This window comes from Struthio camelus, chromosome 5, assembly GCF_040807025.1.
Source record: "Struthio camelus isolate bStrCam1 chromosome 5, bStrCam1.hap1, whole genome shotgun sequence".
Taxonomy (NCBI): Eukaryota; Metazoa; Chordata; class Aves; order Struthioniformes; family Struthionidae; genus Struthio; species Struthio camelus.
Window position 1 is genome coordinate 27,172,977 of NC_090946.1, and position 19,622 is coordinate 27,192,598.

Sequence of the window (19,622 nt, forward strand, 5' to 3'; positions counted from 1 at the left end):
GCGGGGAAGACTTTCTATTTGTACCAAGAGAGGTGTAGTTTTCACAGGACATAAAATACTCCACTTAGACTGGCCAAATATTTCTATTTCTGTGGGTACTTTGTAGACTTTAGAACCGAAGATTAATGGGACCAACATCATATGTTGGACCGTCACAGAAATGAACAAATCCAAAACAGCCCGGCAACCGATTCGGTACCTTCCCGTGGTCCCCTAAAGGACCCTGCGGGTACGGGGCCAAAAGATGAGTGCAGCGTACGGGGAGAACTTGCGCCGAGTCAGAAAGACAGACCAGAGAATAGAAATAAACATCTCGGTCAGGCAGCGTAAGCGAAGGGCGCGCTTTACCCGCATCACGAGAATAGGTTGCGTTTACACGAATACCGTTCCGAGATTGTTTTAGTTTCGTCCATGCTCATCAAAAGCAGCAGATCTCTACACGTAGGTGATCTTTAATATTGGCCAAGATAATGAGCAAAGCTTTCGCTGCTACGTTACACGTAGATTTCTGTAACAAATAAATTTAGAAATCAAAACAGGCGGTTTAAAAGCGACTTGTTTAAAGATAGTGAGAATGAAATATTTTCGCTAATAACAAAAACGACGGTTTCGATTAAATAGTCTTAAAATTTTAAATTAAAACTTAGCTCCTCTAATAATAACTAATTTAATTTATTTTGTTCTAGCAGTTACCGCTTGAATTTTAAAACATCATTTCAAGATTGGCAATGCTTTGTGATAACCTGTAGTGCGGTCGGGGAAAGGAAGTAACGACGTGTAAATTGTCCCTCGGCAGACAACAGGTTCGACCTTTCAAATGGCAGGTAAATGTTCATTGCATTTGCTTTGTTGTTTTATCCTCAAAGAGAGGTCTCGCTTCTCACTTCTTGAAACGGCAGGAGAGGATCCGGGCTCTGTGCTGTGCGTTTGTGCGAGACCTCGCGGTGTCCCCAGCCGCACTGTCAGTGCCGCGGTTTTAACAGCGCCTGGGGAGAAACTGCAAGCGACACGGGCAGCGAGTCGCGGGGCTCCCGCACCTTCGCATTGCCTGCGGCTGCCAGTGCGTTGCATCGAAATGCAGCTCCGAGGAACTGGCACATGCGTGCTCAACGAAGCTAGTTCTCCCCCCGCAGAAGCCGCTAGTTCCCCCCCCCCCCGCAGAAGCTGCTGATTAATTAGTAGTTTAGAAGGAAGGGGGCAAGATCCCCTGTGTCCCGTTTGGAGAGAGCGCTTCCCGCCCGCAGAAGGGCTCCCGGGGCGCGGGAGGCTGTCGGCTCGCATCCGCCTCCTGCCGCCGGGATGCGCTTGCCCGCGGCGGGCACAGCCGCGTCCCGCGGGGCTCTGCCGCCCGCACTGCCCGCTCGGGGCAGAAATCATGACAGCCCTCGCTGCCAGGACTCGACTCGAAACCCGCTGTGTTACCAGGAGAGGCCATCAGGGGATAATGTGTAGGATGCTGTCGGGAAGTCTCCCGCCACTGCCTCCGGGATGCCTGATGAGAGGCTGCTGTCCAGGGGCCAGGAGGCTGCGGGGGGAAAGAGGCCAGGGCTTCCCAGGAGCAGTGCCGGGGGGATCCCCCCGAAACAGGTTATTTATTGTGCCGAGATCCTTCCCCGCGTGCCCAGCCGCTTCCTTCCCTCTCACACACGGGCACGACAGAGGGATGGGGCTGGGCCCTCCCCGGCCCTGGTCCCCTTGCAAAGGGGCATCCTCCCCTCCCCGCCCCGCCCCGGCGGAGCCCTCGGTGCCCTGGCACGGCCCGCTCCCCCCGAGACGTGTCCGGACAGGGACGGGGAGCGCCGGGTGCCTGCTCGGGATGGGGAAGGGGGGTCCTAGCAGGCAGCCCGCACCCCGCAGGAGGTCAGGAAGATGCGGGTGCCTCCGCCAGTGCGAGAGGCACCTGGAAAGACATTTTCCCCTCGCTGGGAGAGGGACGGCCCGCCCCGGGCCGGGTCACTTCCCCTTGCTCGTGCAAGGGCGGAGGTTTCTCCACACGGTCCCCGGGGCCTGCGACCCCGCCGCCCTCGGGAGTCCCTACAGACATGCACAGAGCTGGTGGGGGAAGTCGTCCAGCACGTACTTACTGGCCACCTGGATCCCTCTAACAATCTCGCAAGTCTCTCCTAAAGCGAAGGGACGTTAGGGTGAGATTTAGTGGCGCTTGCACCAGAGGAAGGGTGGGAGTGATGTGTAGGGGAGATATATTCTCCCACAGTAACCTCTCCCCCTCCATCCCCAGCTCTGCTCCTCTCCCCCTCCCCCCGCATGTCTGGTCTGGCTCGGTTCAGCAGAGCGGGCTGTGGGCAGCCCTTCGGTGGAGGTTGTGTGAATGGAGGATCGGCGTGGCTGACTCCTCCTCCCCTGCAAGCGCCTCTATTTGAGCTTTGCAAAGTTGAGGGCGAACAGGCATCCGAGGTGAGGCGTGCGAGGCGGCTGTGCCCCCCTAGCGCGCACACACACGCACACGCACACGGACACGCACACGCACACGCACACCGCCCTGCGCTGCGAGCGGGTGCAACCCCGGAGGCGATCCTGGAGAACAACCTTTCCCTGTCGCTGTTGCCGGCTCCCGCAGGGCTGGACCCGGGGAGCTGCGTCGCGGAGCAAACTTCCCCCAAGGGGCTGAGCTCGCCAGCCTGGTGCCTGCAGCCGGAGCCGGCCTCCGGCTTGGCAGGCAGGGGCCAGGTGTCCTGGAATAAGTGCGGCCCGGGGGCAGACTGGCTACCCGGCGGCAGGCAGAAGGTCTGCGAGCAGATGGGGTCCGATGTCCGAGATCTCAACGCGCTGCTGCCCTCCGTGCCTTCCCTGCCGGGCAACAGCAATTGCACCATGCCGGTGAGCAGCGCGGCGCAGTGGGCTCCCGTCCTGGACTTCCCCCCGGGGGCCTCCTACGGCTCGCTGGGGCCGCACTCCTTCATCAAGCAGGAGCCGAGCTGGAACGGGTCGGACCCGCACGAGGAGCAGTACCTGAGCGCCTTCACCGTCCACTTCTCCGGCCAGTTCACGGGCACGGCCGGGGCTTGCCGCTACGGGCCCTTCGGCGCCCCGCCGCCCAGCCAGCCGCCCTCGAGCCAGGCTAGGATGTTCCCCAACGGGCCCTATCTGCCCAACTGCCTGGAGAGCCAGCCAGCCATCCGGAACCAGGGTAAGGGCCGCGCCGCCGTGCGCCCCCGGGCTCGGGGCCACAGCCCCCGCAGGCGTCCCCCTGCCCTGCCGGGCCGCGCTCGATGTAAACGCCAAGCCGAGCCTTTCTGTCTGCAGCCGCCCGGGCGCGGCTGGGCGAGCCAGCCCTGCCGGGCCTCCCCACCCGCCCCGTGCGGGATCCACGTCGCTCTGGGGAGTCTGGGGAGCCGCAGGTTGCTCTCCTTGCCCCGGGCGGCGGGCTGCGGCGGGCGGCTCTGCCAGCGGGCTGGCGGTGCTTCCCTCGTTCGCTTGCGGCAGCCTCCTCGCAAAGTTTTGTTTGGGCCGGGGATGGCGCAAGTTCCGTAATGGAGATAGGGCCGGTGCCCTGAGACGATTCTCTCTAAAAATCTTGGGGAGGGGGGGAATTGCCTCCAAACCTCCTCCCGAACCCCGATAGCTGTTGTCCACATGTTGCTGCTTTCGAGTCGCTTGTCGAGTTAATCTTGCGAGCGCTGAATCCCCCCAGGCCGGGGTATATACGTAGGAGCGACGTGGGCCAGCCGGGGAATGGCTTTTAGTTTCTTTTAAGCATCTCCATAGCTAGAGTAGGCTGAACTGTAAAGCGCTGCGGACTCCGCTGTTCCCACTATCCTGAGAAATTCCCATGGGCTGCACGGCCAGGTCGATCGATCAGCCCCCGCGTGCAGAATCAGGGTTATCATCTAAGAGTTTTTCTTCCAGTGGCTGCAGTTGAAACATCTGCTGGTGCAAAACGGGGAGGAAGACGGGGGAGGGAGAGAGCGTGCAGAGAGCTTGCTAGCGAGCTTCGTTCGGGGCTTCTTTCCCTTTACTTCGGCTGCCCCCAAAAGCGCATGTTGTGGAGTGCCTGCCCCCCGGGAGTGCGGGCCCCAGGCGGGCTGCCGGGGGAGTCTGGCCAAGGGGGCTCGGTCCGTCGCGGCGCCCAGATTTTGGGGATGGGAGAGTGCAAGCGGCGGCGGGTGCGGGCCCCGGCCAGAGCGCATCTTGCCCGCGGCCTGCTCGCCAGGCTCTGGCGGCGTTTGGCGCAGGGTCGTTGGTGACCTCGCCAAAGCGGGTTAAAAAGCAGCCCCGGCAGCTGGGGGCTTGTTTCGCCCTGAAGGGGCTTGTTTTTGCGCACTTGCGGCCCAGGAAGGAGCCTCAGGCCTGCAGGTATGTTGACAACCGCTTGCCACATATCCGCAGAGTCGGGCGGGGCGTGATCGGCCCGGGAGGACCCGGGCGCTTCGAGTTGTCCCGTTGCTGGCGGCTGGCGAGGGGAGGCAAGGCCGGGGGCGAGAGCGGAGGCCGAGGCCCGGCCGTGGGGGGGGCACTTGCTTGGAGGACAGGCGATGACGGAGGTGAGAGGCCGTTGTTTTGCAACGCGGGAGCGCACAGCAGCGCGCCGGGTTCGCGCTGGCTGCGCTCGGCGCGGCTCCGTGCGGAGGGAGGCTGCCCCAGGCAGCGCTGAGGCGCAGCCCCAGTGCCGCGGCTCTGCTGCCTCCGTCGCCCCGGCCCTGCACCGGCTGCGTGTCCGGCGCGGGGCTGTAAGGAAGGCAAGTGGGGTGCGAGGCTCCCCGGGACGCGCGGTGAGGGCCGGCTCGAGAAGGTGCGCGGCGTCCCTGGATCTCGGCTGGTGATGCCGGCCGCGCCGGGCTGGCGGCGAGGAGCCGGGAGCCGCCGAGGGCCCCGTGGCTCCGGGGACGGCCGGGAGCAGGCTGCATGGCCCCAGCAGAGCACTCCGGGCGAGGAAGGCCTTCGGCGGGATTTTTTTAGACGTCCGAAATTCAGGGGTTCTCCGGGAGGATTTTTAATCGCAGGCCAGAAATGGTGACGAGAAGGAGGAGAGGAGAGTAAGGGATTTAAACTCGTCCCTGGGTGGGTGAGCGTGGCGTGTCCTGCCCAGGTCGGTGATGGACAAGGTAGTTGCGATCCCGCTCTTTCCAATCTCGTCTGATTTTACCACCCTAAAGAAAAACGGAGCCTTTAATGCACAAAAAACACAGAGCACGAATTGGCAGCTGCCCTGGCCCAAGCATGACTAAGTGCGGGCGGACTCCGCAGCTTGTTAGCAGGCCAGTATCTCCTCAAGAGAATAGGTGCCTGGGAGCTCCCAAATTTAGAAATTAGCCGGTCTCCTGGGCTCTGCGAATAGTACTCGAATAGTACGCCGAATAGCCGTGCAGGTGTGTGTCTGGAGAGCTGGGGCCCAGCGGCATTACATATCTCATGCATTAAATGCCTGCAGCTCCCCCCGCCCGGTGTGGGGGATGGAAACCCTGCAAGAGCCCGGAGGAAGGCGCCTTCCTCGGGGAGCACCGGGGACACCGGCTCCCCCCCGCTGCTCCGCGAAGCCGGGCGGCCTCGCCGCCGGGCCGGGTTCTGCGCGGCCGGCGCGGGGGGGTGTCCCCGCAGCTCGGGCTGTGTCCCCACACGGCAGCGTTGAGCTTAGCCACAACTATTTTCAGCGACACGCAGCTAACTCCTTCGGCAAGGAGGAATTCGGCAAAGGGTGTTTGCTTTCTCTTTTTTTTTCTTTTCTTTTCTTTTCTTTTTTTTTTTTTTCGGGGGATGGATAAAATGTTCTTGCTTTGGCTCTCCTCAAGGTTGAACGCTTGTTTTTTTTTTTTAGCCAGTTCCCCCGACCGTGGGAAAGACACTACCTTGGCTCTGCGATGACATTTCTGCCAAGTCTGGGATGGGGTGTGGGGGGAAATAAGGCTTTGAAACCTCTGCCCAATTTTCCTCTTCCCGTTCGCCTGTCTCTTTCATCCAGATGGGTTCCTCCAACAACTGGATTCCTCTAGCGGGCCCCGTTCTCCAGCAGATGTACAACTTTCAATTATTTTCAGCACATTTTAATCAGGCCTGGTTCTGATAACGCCCTAATTAAAGAGACCTCGCTATCGGCAGCTCGGTTCAGAACTCAACTTTCTTATCACATTCCTGAAGCTTTGGGTCAGGCAACACCGGAAAATGCGGCCAAAACATCGTTCTGCTCCGAGCACAGTTTCGAAGGTCACCAAAAGTCTGCGCTGGGCCAAAAGTAACGTAGAAAGTGTCAGTGTTTTCAGAAAGTTAAAAAAGAGGCACAAGGAAAAGGGGAAAAGGGAGTTGAAGGTTGAGCCTCTACGCTGAGGGCTAAGGGAGGAGATAATGCAGCGAGAAACAGCTGTGGGATGGGAGTCCGTAAGGTACTGGCCTGTCAGCGCTGCTTGTATCGCCGCGGAGGGAGCTCTAAAGGGGGAATGTGGGATAGATTTGGCCGAGGACAAGTAAGTCTCACTTATATCCCAGCCCTGGAGTCCAAGGGCTAGCTTAAAATCATCGCGAAGGTGAAGGTTTCAAAGTCTTTAGGATTTTTTTCCGTCCCTATTGCTCCCTTCATTTCTCCCGCACAACCGTGCAGGTTAATTAAATTCTACAACGTCGCTGCATCCAGGCTGTCTGCAGAGGCAATAGAATGGAGAAGCAACAACCGGCTCCCTTTGCTGCCTCTCCATTTTATTGTCTCTGAAAAAGTCCGGCGACTGTTGGTCGCGGTGATAAAGCAGGTCTCTTGTACAGCGCCGAACACTTGGGAGCCCCAACCCGATGCGTCGCAAAGGAGACGAAGGGCAGCCCCGGGGTTCCCTAACAATTAACCTCCACATTCAAAATTAAAATAATCAACATAAACCTCCAGTCACATGCCACTTGCAAACGGTTCCATAGAGAGTGATGCCCTTGCTAGAATGAGTAGGTTAAGGAGAAATGTGTGTGAGAGAGTGCTCGTCTTTGAGCTGGTTTTATTTTCCCAGCATACGTGGACTTCTTGTTTTGTTTTGTTTTTTGGAAGAGTGACTCTCGGAGGAGCTTGGTTCTCGGGGTAAACGCTGATGAGCCGAGAAGCCTCTGAGATAATATTACTTTGTAATTACTTTTTTAGCTGAAGTTGTTTAGCCAGCTCCAAGTCATTAATGAAAGTTGGTGTCCAAGCACCTGATTTACGATTTAGTGTCGGCCCGGGGTCAGCAGAGGTGGTCTCTTTCCATCTGAATCTGCTCGGTGTAGGAAACAAAATAGGCTGTTTATTATTTTGGAAAGCAATTTTCGCTGAAAGGAGGAGTTTTATTTTTGCATGTAACATTCCGCCTCTTTATTGCAGACTCTTCAGAAAGCTGCCCTTAAAAAAAAAAAAGAGAGAGAGAGAGAGAGAGATTAAAGGGTAACTTCTAAATTGGAAACGGCAGAGGAGTACACAGAGCAGATGGGAATCTTCCTCTTTAATATGAGCAACAAGTAATGAAAACATCCTTTTTATTACCGAAGCCGATCTGTTCTCTTTAAACATGAACGAGACTTCCGACTTTCTGCCCTTCAGAGCGGGCTGCCTGGCTCGCCTCTCCCGCGGGGCCATTCTGCGCCCCTCTGCGCGGCACCTGGCCCGGCCGGCCCCTCAGCGCTCCCCCAAACCCGGGCCGCGGGGTTACCTCCGACCCGCCCTGTGCCTGCAGTCTTGCAAAGTGTGTGTGTGCGTGTGCATGTGTGTGTGTGGGGGGGGGGGTTGCTGTGGGGAGAGTGAATGAAGAGGCAAAGTCTTGGTATATTTTCCCCCCACTGTGGCCAGCATACCCGGGCGAGATAGACTGGAACCAGTGCAATAAATGCAAAGTATTTTGGCAGCCCACGGCGGTTGTGTGGGTATTTTGCGGTGCCTATCCTTGGGGGGGAGCGGGGGCTCCGTTGCTCGACGCCTGCTTGGAGACGCTTTGCGGGGACCTGGTGGCTGAGCAAGTTCAAAGCCAGGCGACCTCCTCCTAACTCGGCTGCTGTCTTCCCGCAGGTTACAGCACCGTGGCGTTTGATGGGACCCCGAGCTATGGCCACACGCCGTCTCACCATGCTGCTCAGTTTACAAACCACTCTTTCAAGCACGAGGACCCCATCAGCCAACAGACCTCGCTAGGTAATTTCAGACACCGCTGCAGCGAGGAGGCCCCAACGCGCCTCACGCAAATCTGCCTCCGCGGGGCCCGGACTGCGCTGCGCGGGCTGCGGCGGCGCTACCGGGCGCGGGGCCGTGTCCAGCGGCGCTGGCCGCGCGCCGGCGCCCCGGAGTCGCTCCGGAATCGGGCCGCTGCGGTTGTGCAGGCCGGGCACACAGCTAGCGCGGCCCGAGGGCCAGCGGTGGGGCTTTTCAGCCCCTCGGCATGGCTGGGCTGGAGGAAAAAGGCCGGTCGCAGCCCGGGTTAACTCTCTCTCCCTTTCTCTGCAGGTGACCAGCAGTACTCGGTGCCCCCCCCGGTGTACGGCTGTCACACCCCCACAGACAGCTGCACGGGCAGTCAGGCCCTGCTCCTCCGGACCCCCTACAACAGGTACCTCCGGCAGGCAGCTTTGCCTTCTCTGCTTTACATTTGATGCGCGTTGATTGTTGCTTGGACGCGGCCTCTCCTCCACATGTCGTTCAAACTGCTTTCTCTTTTCTGTAGGGAAACAGATCTATTTTTCCCCTTATTTTTTTCAAAAAGAAACAAGATTCACACGTTTAAAAAAAAAAAAAAGCGCTGCCCCCTCCACCCCGGGACCCGCCGTGTCTCAGAGCTTTCCCTTGCCTCCCCCCTTCCCCGGGCCGGGGTTTGGCGGTGGCGGCACCGCCCGGCGCTGGCTGTGCCTTCCCCCCGGGGCTCTGCCGCCCGGCTCAGGGGACCGCTCTGCGACGGCAGGTCGCTTCCGAGCGGCGGAGACCGGGCTGCCCGGGCTGTTCCGGACCTGTCCTGGAGCCCGCTGGTGCGCAGGATTTGGGCTTTGCCCAGACGCTCCCTTACTGCCTGTCTGTGCCGGCAGGAGCCGCTTGGGCAGCCCAGCAGAGCCGCCGGCGGCAGGGCTCCGCCGGCGGAGCCGGGTCCAGACCCTGCTCCCAAGCGTCCCCCCACCTGCCCGCGGCGGGCCCGATCCCCCGCGAGCCGCCGTGGGGCTGCAGCCGCCCCAGGTGTGCGCGCAGCCGCCCCTTCGCCTCGGCTCCGGCCGCAGCGGCCAGGCGGCCCCCGCAAAGCGCAGCCGTCGGCGCGGCCCTGCAGCCCGCGGCCTCCTGCGCCTGCCCCCGCGGCCGGCTCCCGGCACCGGCAGCCTCCGCTCCCGCTTGTCCCTAGCGGTGGGAGACGTGGGAGCGCGGCCGCTCGCCGCGGAGCAGCAGCGACGGCCAAAGCGCGGCAAGGGATCGGGCAGGGGATTAAAAATTAGGTCGGTCAAAAGGCTTCATCTTGCGGACCAAGAGTCTTCCGATGGCTCCCAGGAGCGAAGGGGACTGGTCTGCAGAGAGATTATTTTTTGAAAACGGGCAATAAAGCTATTGGATTTCCTTGCTGGGAGAAAGGTGTATCTGGAATTTTGTTCTAAGCACGAACTGTCTTTGCAAACAGAAGTGTTCTTTGCAAACACAGCTTCCCGTTTTCCTCGGTCTGGCATGGGGGCTGGGCGTGCCTCTTGCAGTTTTACAACGTGTTTAGTGAGCAAAGAAGTTACCCAAAATTTATTCTTCAACTTTTTGTGAACTTGGAGCCAGTCCCATATCTCCGAGTTGCTAAGTAACTCGCGCACACAAAACAATATGCCTCTGCGAAGGAAGCTGCAAGCGGCGCTTCTTATAGGCTGGTTATATCATCTCTGATTAATCAACGCTGGACGTGGGACAACAAAATTCTGTCACTTCCAGAAGCCACTTCGCTAATGAACGTGAGTTGACGTCAAGGGAAGGAGGGAATGAGGTAATGAAGGAAGGAAAGAAGCCTATCCAGAGAGATTAGCTTGCAGAATAATTGGCGGGGAGAGCTCCTGCGCTGAAGTGACAGAGATTGCTCGCCTCGCAGGGAAATCTATAAATATGATTTGTAGGGAGGCTTCGGAAGGGCAGCGCTGAGCCGTCGCGGGCAGCCGGCGCTCGAGGAGCGCGGCCGACCCTCTCCCCAGCCCCGCTGGGCCTCGCAGCTCCCTCCGCGCCGCCCCGGCGCTCCCGCGTGTGCGCCGGGCCTGGCCCCGCCTCGAGCGCGGCCCCTGCGCGGTGTCGGTGGAAATGGCCTCTGCGCGCAGGATGGCATCTCCCCCCCCTCTCCGCCCCGATTTGCTCTTTGGACACGAGCTCTGAAGGTTTCAAGACTCAATAGAAACGAGGAAGGCTATGGCTTCGCCCTCGAGCAGGAGGCTTCTCTCTCTAGGAGAGCTGGTGCAAAAGCTTCTGTTCAAGCTCCTCTTTCATTTCCCTGACGAGCAGCTTTGTTTCTTGCAGAGGGGTGCGGAAAGCGTGATCTGAAGGATACCTTCCTCTTGTCCTTCCGCTGGTGTAATCGTTCGCACTTGCGCTAATTATATTTATTGGAGCCAGCCCACCCTGAGATAGGTGATTCCGATAGGAAACCGCTACTTGTGCCGTGAGCACAGGAGAGGATCTCTCCTCCAGCTTTCCAGCCCATGCCTCTACGAAGGAAGTCATCGGGGGAAGGGGTGCAAACACTGCGTGGCTGGCCGTAAAAGGGCCACCCCCCGGCCCGGTGCTTTGGGACTCAGAGCCCGGCACGAATGGGGAGCTGGGATCCCGCCGGATTGCGCTGCTCTGCAGAACTGATTTCTTCCTCACGTTAGCCTTGATCCTATTCTATTCCCTGGGAGGTTTACAACTTACTTCATTAGGATAAGGATTAAGCCCTTAAACCTCACTGGAGCCAATATTGATGCGTGGGGGTATAAATCAGGGCAGAACTTGTTCCAGGGCAAAGGAGAGCTCCTACTTGTACAAAGCCTGCTCCAAGCAGGCTAAACAGGTGGGTGAGCTCCAGTCTTGCCTCCCCTTGTCCCCACGTCCAAATGTTCAAAGGCATCTGGGAGAAAAAAAAATCCTTCCTGATTTTCCTACTGCACGAGTGTTTTTCCTAGGGAATGTAATCAAGGAAAGTAGGTTACCATGCAGAAAAGGCCGTGACTCATTAGCCACATTTGCAATGGTCTGAAAAACGACCGTACTTGTTGAAAACCGATGTGGTGGAATCTTTATTATTATTATTACTGTTATTATTTTAAAGACGATATTGGTTCCGTACCCCCTCTACCAAGATTTATTTTGCTTTTCGGAGTCCAAGGCAAGTCTGCCAGCTCTGTTTTGACAACTGCTGGCTCAGCTGCCGCGTCTCAGCGATGGGGAAGGAAATGATGGCCATAAGGTTGTCCGCCGGCCATGCCCGGTGCGCCTCTCTGCGCGCTTGGCCGCTGTTCAGAGCGCGCACCGAGCACGCAGGGGTGAAAATGGTCGTGGTGCTGACCTCCGGCATCACTGGGATGCTCAAATCAAGCGCATGGACCCTCGGCGCGTCTGCAGCTCCCTCCCTCTCCCCTGCTGCGGGACTGAGCGGAAAAGGTGCTGACGGAGCCTTGTCATCTCGACCGTGGTCTTTGGTCCCTCGCCCATCCACCCCAGCCGAGGCGGGCCTTGCACCCGCTCGCTGGGTCTCGTTGGGCTCCATCTCTTCCTTTTCACCGCCTCGGAGCTCTGCAGAGTGCAAATGAGCCCAAAAAGGTTATTCTTCCCCAAGGACAGACAGAGCAAGAAAAACAGCTGCCAGGAGGTGCAGAAACCTCGTCGAAGTGATGCTCGAGTTTCCCATTTCTTGTCATCTCAATAGCTGCGTGCAAGAGACCATCACGAAGCCGCTGCCGACTTTACCCTCTCTGGCGCATGTGGCCGGTGTTGGCCGCTCCAGGCCTCGAGAAAACGCCCCGCGTACTGTCGCGCCGCCCGGCGCTGGCGGCCCCCGGGAGACCCGGCTCCTCCCGACGCAGGGGCCGGCGAAGCGTCCTCCGACCGGCCCGGCCGCTCCATGCCCCGAGCAGGGCTCCGCGCCCCGCGCTGGCCAAGCGCCTCCCCGCCGCGCTCCCCGCGCCCCGCCGGGCGCGCTCGGCCAAGCGCCCGCCGCCTTGCGCGGCGCCGCCCGGGCTGCGCGCTCCGGGGCGCGCAGAGGTGGAGCGCAGCCGCGCAGCCTCCGGCCCTCCAGCCTCCCCCGCGGGAAGCCGCGTCCGAGCCGCGGCGCAGATCTGCGTAAATCCCCGAGTCCTTCGGTTCCCCCGCAGAGCTGCCGGGCTGGCTGGTGCAAGCCCGGGCTGCAGAGCGGAAAGGAAGTCAGCTGAAGGCAGTCGGGCGGGTCCAAGGCCGAGGACCTTTCCCTTGCCTCCCTTACCAAGGCAAGGCAGTCAGGAAGGCGACAGCTTGAAATAACTGGTTAAAAGACCATCATTCTTACGCTGGAAGCAAAAGTATCTCTGAAATCTCTCGCCTCGGCAACTACTTACTCTCTGTTTATAGCGCAGCTTGCCTCTGCTGCCAAGGAATACTGCGCCTGTTGTTGATAGCTAGACATGGATGACAAACCTGCACAGATTGCAAGTGTGCATTAGATGACTAGCATTTGTGGATCCATTAAAATGGTGATGTGAACTTTTCTACCTCGCGCTGTTTAATGTAGTAAACATGCTCAATGTTGAAAATTTACTGTGAGTCACACTTACAAAGACTTTAAAAGTGGAGGAGTCTCAGTTCAGATTATAGCTCTTTCTGTGCAGAGGTCAAGAACTCGGTAATACTGCAATGCAGGCCAAAACAAACTCTATATGATCTACTACTGGTTTCCTTTTAAGTTCCCTTTTTGCTCAGCGTTGACTTCCTTTTATTCCACTCCAACTTACATTAATCCCCGTTGTAGAAATGTCCCCCCCCTTCCTCTCATTTCTCTTTAAAAGCATCTCTGTAATGAAAATAAGTTATTTTTAGTGTCTTCTTTGTGGCCATTTGGAGGGCCAGTGATTGAGATTGGAATCAATGCAGGCATATCCCCAGAGACTGCGCTTTCCTTCTCATAATTCAAACCTCATTCAAAGCAGAGATTTTGAGTGGAGCTGTTAATTCCATGAGATCATCTTATAGTACTGTCAATAATAAACCATGCTGAAGCGTAAATGGAGTTGGGGATGTCCTGTTCTCTATCACATGTCAGAGGCGAGATATTTAATCCTTTGTCGATGCCCGATGGCCCCGGGGCAAACCGAGGCAAACGCGACGTTTCCTGCCTGCGGGCTTGCTCGGGGAGCGGAGGCCAGCGGCGCCCTACCTGGCTCCGGCGCTAGGGCCGGGGCAGGCAGCGGCCGAGGCTGCCTGCGCCCCTTAGACGGCGGCGACTGGCGGGGCCTCTGCCCTTCCCCGTGGCGCTGGATGGCAGTGGGAACCTCTGAGCGCCGCCGCCTTTTCCACCCTTCGCCCTTCCTACCACTCAGCCAGGGCTTGGACATTCTTTCAGGACCTAAAGCTGTCCCTGCTGCGGTTTGCTTTCTGGAAGGACTGGAAAGACCCTCTCCCCGTGGGCTCAGATTCCTCAGAGGGAGGAAACTTCCCGCCCTGGCCGTTGCCCACGCGTCCGCGGCAGAGCTCGCCGCCCGCGGGATGGGCCAGGAGCCCGCCGCGGGGCATGCCAGGGGCCGCGGCACCTCCCACGGGAGCCCACGCGGGCGGCATCGCGGTAACGTCTCCTCGCCCCCAGGCTCTCGCAGCTCAAAGGCGCCCAGGCTCGGCGCCCCGTGCGCGTCCTAATGTGCTTCCTCCACCAGGGAGGACAAATGGGGCCGGCGGCGGGAGCGAGCCTGGGCGCCTGCTGCCCACGGGCAGTCGTCGCCCCCGGTGGCCGGCCGGCGGCGCCCGCAGCGCGGAGGGGCGCGGGGCCGGCCCGGAGGCGCGGCGGCGCTCCGCAGAAAGAGCACAGTTTCGCTCGCCTTATTTCTCGGAGACGTTTGCGCCAAGCTCAGCCTGCCTGAAAGCCGCTCCGGGCTCCCTTCAAAGGGCGAAGCCGGCTCGGTCTCCGTTGTTAAGTTGTTGTCGGAGCTGCAAACCAGGGACCGATGTGCGGCTGTAAATCGGGGAGGGCACGAGTGAGCTTTAAGGTGTAGGTGAAGACAGTGAGCTGTGGCTTCACCTCGCCCCTAAAAATTGCGCTGGTTTCTCAGCGGTTTGTTTTGGACACTGTCACCCAAACGCGGCATGCAATACAGTGGCTGCTAGCTAGTGACAAGATGAATAAGTGTATTGCTTTATGAAAAAGCAAAGGAGGGGAAAAAGTGGATATTGTGGGGGAGGCTCTTATAAATGAACTGTCAAGCGAAAGAAAGTTAAAGGGAAATCTCCTGCTGTAAATGCATCGGGCGGGTACTTCTAATAAAAATCAGGGTCCTGGAGGAATTAATTACAGCAGCATTACAGGAAGAATTCGTGGAATTGCAAAACGTAGTTGGCACAGACCAGCACGAATTGCTATTGCAAATGGGGAAACTGCAGGAGAGTTTAACAATTCCTGAGCTGATATGCAGGACATTGTAGTAGCATAATAGCAGTTCAGACACAGTAATGAATAATAGTGTCCAGTGATACTGACAAATGATATTACACATACTTCGAGATTGAAGTCACTTAATTTGTTTTTATATGCAAAGGCTTCCCACTGGAATCTGACTTTTTTAGGTCGCTTCTACGGGCCACAACAGCAACGAAAAAAACTCTCTTCTAATAACAGACTGATATAAATTCGCTACACAAGTCCAGCGATTTTAGGTATAATTAATCAGCAGGGAGACTCGCGTTTATTGTGCGTGGCTGTTCCCCGGCCCGGACATCAATCACAGAGCCCGCTGGGAAGGCCGGGGGACTCCGACCTCGGAGCGCCCGGCTCCGCACGGACCAGGGGCCCAGGCGGCGCGGGGGCGCGGAACCTGCGCGTGCGGGGGGCGCCGAGGCAGCGCGGGCGCGGGGCAGCTCCGCAGCCGCGCGCAAGCGGAGCGCATCTCCCGGCGCCGCTCCGCGCACCGCCCGCCGCCGCTGCTTTTAACGCCGCTTCTGCGCTGACCGCGTTTGCGGCTCGCAAGGAGAAGGCGATCAGCTGGGGATCACTTTCTGCCGCTACCGCGTGTGCTGCTACCCTTGTTTGCTCCGAGAGCATCGCGTTGTGCCGGAAGGGGGGAAAAAGTATATTCCAGTTGTGAGTTTAGTTTATCGCTCAACCACTCCATTTTTCTTCTGCTTGTCAAGCCCCTATATGTAGTAACATCCATCATTAGTCACGATAGCTGTTTCAGTCCATTAACCACGTGATCTTTTACACTCTTGGTTAAAACAGTTAACAGATTTGCCTTTTTAAAACAAATAATCTGCTTTGTTAACCCACAAGTCGGCATATATTCGTTTCATTGATTTAAATATGTCAATATAGCATCTTACTTTTCTGTAAGGAAAAAGCTCGTTGTCTCAGCTTCCAGCAACTGAAAAATGAACAGACCTGTAGATTAAAAAAGATTTTTCTTTTCACTGCACAGCCATTCTTTCCTTCTTTTAAAATTGATATTACATTGATAAATGGGATTCTATAGAATAAATTCACTTGCTACTGTTATATGTTTAAAAACAAGTAAGAAATAATAATGCTGCTATTTTAACTTAGTTTTAATTTGATCGCAGTAATTTTAGTTCTAATTCTAGATATTTTCATAACAGTGACAATTTATACCAAATGACCTCACAGCTTGAATGCATGACATGGAATCAAATGAACTTGGGATCTACATTAAAGGGGTAAGGCGTTTTATTATTTTGTAATCTTTTACCCTAGTATAGTTATATTTAAATTTATTTTTTATTTTACCAGCTGAATACGGTCACTAGCACGAAAGTGAGCAGTACTGAAAATGGGTCATCACCTGGCTGTAGCTTACCGTGTTTTTAACAATGCCTTTAATGAACTAGTAAGCGTTAAATTGGTGATCGGTTCATGCCTATTAAGTAAAATAACAAATAGTTAAAAGCTAAATTTTCCCCTTAGACTTTTAGTCCGTCCATAGATCGGGGGACGAAATGGTAATATTTTCCCGAGATTGCTTGTCTTTATACGTTAAAGCAATGCGTCCTGCAGGAGCGTGTGCTGGCTGCAGACTTGTTAACCGTCGCGCTGTGGCTCTTCACGGACCCAGTTGCAAATCGCACGGGCGGGTGGTACCCAAGCGGTGCAGGCAGGGCTGTTGCCGGCCCGGGCTGCGGTCTGGGACCGCCGGGGGCAGGAGGGGGCCCCGGGCCGGGCCGGGCGGGCACAGGCGGCGCCCTGCGGCAGGGACGGGGACAGGAGCGGGGGCTGGGGCGGCAGGGGCAGGGGCTGGAGCTGGAGCTGGGTCCGGCCGCAGCGGGGGAGCCGCGGACCCGCTTCCCTCCGGGCTGCGGGCAGCCCGCGGCCCCTCCGCGCTCCCCTCCCGGGGTCGTCGCCTCTCGCCGCCATCCCTCCTCCCTCCGCCTCCCCTCGCCGGGCCCTGCGTCCTGTGTCCCGGCCCTCCTTCCCGCTTCCTTCCTCCCGGCCATTGTCGCCCTCCCACCTGCCGGGAAGAGGCTCCGGCCCGCCTCCCCCGCGCCGCTTCCTGCCGCTGGGCGGGCAGGAAGGCCCCGAGGCGCCGCGGCCCCGCCGGGGGGCGGCCGCCGGGGGGCAGCGCTCCGCCGCCCCCGGCCCGCCCGGGCCCGGCGGGCAAGGGCGGCACCTGTGCCCCTGCCTTCAGGAGTCCCGGCCCGGGCCTCTTGTACCCGAGGCCTCCAGGGCAGGACGAGGCAGAGCCGAGAGCCGCTCAGCTGGCGCGTTACCGTAGCTGCAGCTTGTTTCAGCCACAATTAACTACCTGAGCAAAAGAGCCACGTTTGCTCCGAGCCACCATACGGCCAAAGACTGTCCGCTCTGCTCTGGGTAGGCGATTGGTTTTGAAAGCTCTCCTGCCGAAGGTAGGTGTCACCAGCTTGCTTGGAGATGTTCTCAGCATCTAAGCGTATGCTAACAATCTCGACTGAACGACAGGAGAAATCTAGAAAAGTCAGCATTAGATACGTGCTCTCATGTAGTTCTCCATAACTGCGAAAACCTTGTCCAATATGGACATTGTGTACAATGCTGTAGCATGATAAAGGAGAAAATATTATGGATCTGCTTCTAGCTCATTCACAAGTGGTGTTTGAAGGTTAGAGGCACAAGATAGTAGTGTAGTAAACTATCTATGCTGGAATGAACTGGTGAATTGAGTCTGAAGAGATCCATCAAGGAGCTCTGTTGCTGTAAAGAAGATCCCTGAATTCCACAGTTGTGTACAGTTCAGCCTCTTTGCTGACTCTCTCTTTTTAAAGGTTATTTGCTACTTTTTTTTTTTTCTGAAAGGTTTGTGATTTCCTCTTTATACTGTACCCTTTAAAAATCAGTCATTGCAATATTAGACTCTGTTTTGTCTGTTCTGGAGAAAATATCCTGCAAAATGGAGAAACACATCAACCTTGACTGAGGTCCAAGTTATTAAAGCAAGGAAGAGGTTATTCTTTGGGGAACTCAGTGAAGGAAAAAAAAAAAAAAAGACACAATAGAAATATTAAAGGAGTACTGAACAAAATAAATGGCTTCTTACTTGTCCAGGAGTCAGACTGCTAGCAGTGTAAAGTATGTGACCTAGGATGCATGAAAGAAGGGGGAAAAAAAGAAAAAAAAATCAAGATGAATGATCTATGGTAAAACAAAGCTGAAAGTTTTGGTATAGGCCAAGATTGTAGAATCTGTGGAAAATCAGCGCTAGACATAGCCTCATCATTGGCAATATGAGCCAAAATAGTTATCTGTCTTTTCTGGCTGAGAGTTACAATACACAGTACCTCCAATCTCAGTTGCCATGAACATAAGGTATTCTTCCCAAGATTTACATCTTTAAAATATATGATCTGTTCATAAGTGATTCCCAGGCGTTTAGTATTTCAGATACTTTTCTCAATCTTGTAGTTGTAATTTAAGAATTTTGGAATCAATCTTTCTGTTGAAATATGGAGCTTCTCTATTCTGTACAATGATGACAGTCCTTATTTAGCTCCCTTGCCTTGAGTTCTCATGAGCCCTTAGCTAAGCTTAGCTAAGACTTCTACACTTTATAACAAGGAAGAAAACATTACCAATAAATTTTGTAAGTAATTAGAGAGCTCTACAATTATATAAAACTTATGGGTCATGTGCCTTATACTTGACAGTAGACCAGTTCAGTAGCTTGCTTTCTCGGTTCATGTTCGGTGAAAGTTTAATATACTGAAATGAAGCTGTTGCCATATATTTTAGGTAAGGTTGGTAATAGCTTCTATGCTTAAGTTGTTTAGCAGTTTCTCTGGTAGCATTCTGGTTTTAGCTGTTTGCATTCTTGCCAATATTTGATTGACCAGCGCTAGAATCTTCTCATTTTGGATTAAAAGTTTGATATTTGGCAAGGAATCTTGTCAGGCGGCCAAAACTGTGTCCTTTTCAGCCATTGTGAAAATCATTCCAGTTGAGTTGCAAGCTTCTCAGCAGTCCAGTTTGTGCATTATTAGTAGAAGCAAGAGTCTGGCAACTAACTATCTCATCATTTTATCTGCCTGGAGCTTGCTTCAGCCTGTGGCTTTAAGGCCTTAGCAGATTTGCTGAAATTTTTTCCTCTCTGGATATTTTAATGTCAGATACTGGAGCTCAGGGCAAGAAGTTTCCTTGTCTCTGTGGCTTTTAGTCTTTTAAGTAGTTTCAGTAGGTGTAAGCATTAGGAAACTGCAGAAGGATTAGCTTGAGTGTCAAGCAGGAGCAGGCAATAAAAGGTATGGAATAGGGTGCGTGACCAGCATTGCTGAATGGTGGAGAGGGGAACATAAGGTGAACGGAGGTGGTCTGACGTAGGACAAGAATGTGACAGATTGGCAGGGGATGGGGAGCGATGCAAGTGCAGGGCAGGTAGAAACAGATAGAAAGGGCTGCAACTAGCTTGCCTCAGAACACGGAGTAGGTCCTAGAAGTTGAATTCTAGACATTTCTACTTCCTGGCAAACCAAAATGATGTCTAGTAGCCAGGACTCTCCTCCAGGAGTTGTCCCTGGAGGAGAAGACAGGCCACTACTGCTACCATTTAGCCCAAGCGACTGGAGCTTGTGTTGTAGATTCTCTTGTTCAATTCTTGATGCCAAAGATTGTGTTCAAGCTGTGCTTATATCTCATGTAAAGTCCCATCCACGAGTGAGCAGAGAGCAGTCCATGTTCACGGCCTTGTGAGCTATTATTTCAATTGTGTGATGCCTTTTTGTCTAGAGACTTCTCTGTCCCACTCAGAATGCTGGGTAGACGAGAGAGGGCTGTCTTAGTGTCTCTGGCAATTGTTGTACAAACTGGCAAGGCTTATGGTTTGTGATGGGGTTTTTTTGGAACAGCTGAGATCTGATCTGTGTTGTCGCAGGAAAGTCAGTGAGTCCTGTACTTATTACTTTGAAAACTCAGGTCCGAGGCATCTCAGAATGGATGCCCCAAATTAGTGGATGCCTTTTCCCTCAGTTTTATCCTTAATATCTTTCTATTACTTTCTCATTTGTACAACGTGGAAAATACTGCCTCCCTTTGTAGGTCTGT

The 19,622-nt window shown here is 55.6% G+C and overlaps 1 protein-coding gene across 2 annotated transcripts in view; it reads left to right on the forward strand.

The window, feature by feature from the left end:
• The first annotated feature begins 655 nt into the window (after positions 1-655).
• Positions 656-19,622, forward strand: part of WT1 (WT1 transcription factor) — a 41,659-nt gene continuing 22,692 nt past the window's right edge. Inside the window, exons 1-5 of one of the 2 annotated variants that reach the window (XM_068945261.1) lie at positions 656-824; positions 2,240-3,148; positions 7,967-8,089; positions 8,399-8,501; positions 15,698-15,775. In XM_068945261.1, the coding sequence (XP_068801362.1) occupies positions 818-824; positions 2,240-3,148; positions 7,967-8,089; positions 8,399-8,501; positions 15,698-15,775 (1,220 nt within the window). In that variant the 5' untranslated portion in view covers positions 656-817. Of the gene's footprint in view, positions 825-2,221; positions 3,149-7,966; positions 8,090-8,398; positions 8,502-15,697; positions 15,776-19,622 lie in introns of those variants that run through there. The other variant, XM_068945262.1, reaches the window with a different exon arrangement.